Source organism: Hipposideros armiger, unplaced genomic scaffold (assembly GCF_001890085.2).
Source record: "Hipposideros armiger isolate ML-2016 unplaced genomic scaffold, ASM189008v1 scaffold_89, whole genome shotgun sequence".
NCBI classification, from domain to species: Eukaryota; Metazoa; Chordata; class Mammalia; order Chiroptera; family Hipposideridae; genus Hipposideros; species Hipposideros armiger.
The window spans coordinates 1,117,860-1,120,320 of NW_017731439.1; the positions used below are offsets into that span (position 1 = coordinate 1,117,860).

The 2,461-nt window shown below is 37.2% G+C and overlaps 1 protein-coding gene across 1 annotated transcript in view; it reads left to right on the plus strand.

The window, feature by feature from the left end:
• PRND (prion like protein doppel) overlaps positions 1-1,936 on the plus strand; it is an 18,611-nt gene extending 16,675 nt beyond the window's left edge. Inside the window, exon 3 of the mRNA XM_019644597.1 lies at positions 1,919-1,936. Coding sequence (XP_019500142.1) covers positions 1,919-1,936 — 18 coding nt within the window. The remainder of the gene's footprint in view (positions 1-1,918) is intronic.
• The last annotated feature ends 525 nt before the right edge of the window (positions 1,937-2,461 follow it).

The window sequence follows — 2,461 nt, forward strand, 5'->3', positions numbered from 1 at the left end:
GATGGCTTGAGCCATTCTGCAGGTTCCCTGTCCAACTGGATTCTTCTTATACCCTTTATTTCTACTAAATTAGAAAATCCTAATTTACTTTCTGGGTTGTTTGGAAAGGCAGTAAGTTCTGCCAGTCAGTTCGGATACTTGAATCAAATGTGGACCAGATATTATGGAGGTTTCTTTCAGTGCTATCAGATCTGAGTCAGCAAGATTCTTTTCTTTTTCTTTTTTTCTTTTTCTTTTTTTTTTCCCTGTCACCTGCAAAAGTAGGAATGCTGAATATTTTAAGCTGATGAAGATATGTGGGTTACTGTTTTTCATCTTTATTGATGTATAATTGCAATAAAAATTGTAAGATATGTAATATACATGTTTATTGCGAAAGGATTCCCCCATTTAGTTAATTAACACATCCATCATCTCATATTTATCTTTTTTTAGTGAGAACATTTAAGTTCTATCTACTGACATAGAAAATTTCAATTATATGATACAGTGTTATCAACTATAGTCGCCATGTTTTACATGAGCTCCTCAGGCCTTATTCATCTTATAGCTAACAGTTTGTGCCCTTTCACCATCATCTCCCTATTCCCCCCTCTCCCTGCCTTCCCTCGCCCCCCCCCCCAGCCACAGAAGCAAGTGGGTTTCTAATTCTCTGATGCCTTGAGTTCTGGAAAATACTTCTTCATAGTCTATTGGAGTGTTTGGATGTGTCTTTTAAGTATGATTTTAAATGTACTATAGATTTTGTTCTCTAATGAATAAAAAGAATAATCTAAGGTTGGGAAAGAGTCAAATCCTCCACATTTAACCATCTGCACCGTGCAGGTTTCTTAAGAAATCCTATTATTGAATCCATAGAATTTAAAATCATGTTATTTTGGCCCTTACTTCGAGCTGTCAAATCTTCAAGCTGTTCTGGCTATTGAATGTGTTGCTGAGATCATGTAATCAAGCCACTCTGAAGCGTATACATGTTCTTTATTGCATTATCAGTACCATGAAGAAATGTTTCTATCTCCTCTTTCATTTTAAAAACATATGTGATCACTTTTTTGAGTGCTTAGTATGTGCCAGGCCTTGTTCCAAATAGTCACCTATAGCNGTCATGACTTTTCCAACAACCCAATACTTATTATTAGTTAAATACATATTACAAAATGTGAATACAGTTTAAATAAAAGTAATGAATCTAATGTTCTAAGATGTCCCCCACCCCCCACCCCCACAGGCCCTCTGGGGTACTCTGAGACCCCCTGGGAGTTGTTGAACCATATTTGGAAATAACAGCTGCTGAATATTATCAATTCTCTTTTAAAAAGAGTCTGTAAGAAAAGAAAAAAAGTGTGTTGTCAGGCAATTTATTCTAAGTATTTTAAAACATGAATGTTGATAATGGTACCTCCTGTTCTGAGCCTCTACTGTTATCAGTGTTCTTCTCAAGGATACATTTGGAAGGCTTTAACAGAAAAGGGTTGGACGACTTGGGGGCGGGGCAGCTCAGGGGAGCAGCCTGTCCCTGGGTCATGGGGAGATGCCCACCCTGCCCTGAAACAGCACATGGAGAACCCCCCAGGTGCCTTGGTTCCCACGCTTGACAGCATGGTGCTCAAGTTCCACTTCCAGAGTCTTGTTGAATTCTAGATCAGAGAGCAAAATTAAAGTACAGAACACATGGAGGTTGTTTCTTACCCGTCAATATTTAATTTTTATTTTCTAAATAATAACAATAGCAACAAAGACAGAAAGAAGAAGTGCTTACAGACTGATGTTGAAATTTCAGGTGCTAGCTCTCCTGAGTTTAATTACAAGGGCAGGCACAGCCACATTAGCAAAATGACTTCACTGTTGATGTGAAAATACTTAGGCCATGATGTGGCACATTTTCTATAATTGCTATCATTTCTCATTGTGTTAACAGTTCCAGAAACCAGATTAAAGTGGGGGTGTGAAGTGAGTTTGTACATGGTGATTCAAATGCAAACTTGACTTACGGAGCTTCTAAATGAAGCTGTATGTGCTTGAACATCCTTGCTCATGTTTACAAATTACAAGGTCAAGTCAAGGCTTCGTGAATCTGGTTCTTTCATTTTGGCAAAGGGCTGCTGAGTGCCTCCTGCGCGAGACATCGTGAGGAGCTTCAGAATTATGCTTGCTAGAGTCATTTTAAATGTGGATAATTTCACCAACCGTCACTTTCTTGTTCCTTCTGAGTGTTGACTTTTTAAATAAGTTTATTGTAAAAACAATATTAAAATTACAACAGACATCCAAATAAAACATTGCCCACAATCCCAGCATCTGATTAAGTCAGTGTTTTTATTTTTTCTCTATAACTTCTTAGCTCTTATCCATTTGCATATGCAAATGTACATGTTTGCAATAGTAATATAGGTAAGCATTTATAGTCTAAATTTTCCCTTAACTTTATTGAATGCTTTTTTCATTTTTTCCTATGATTTTT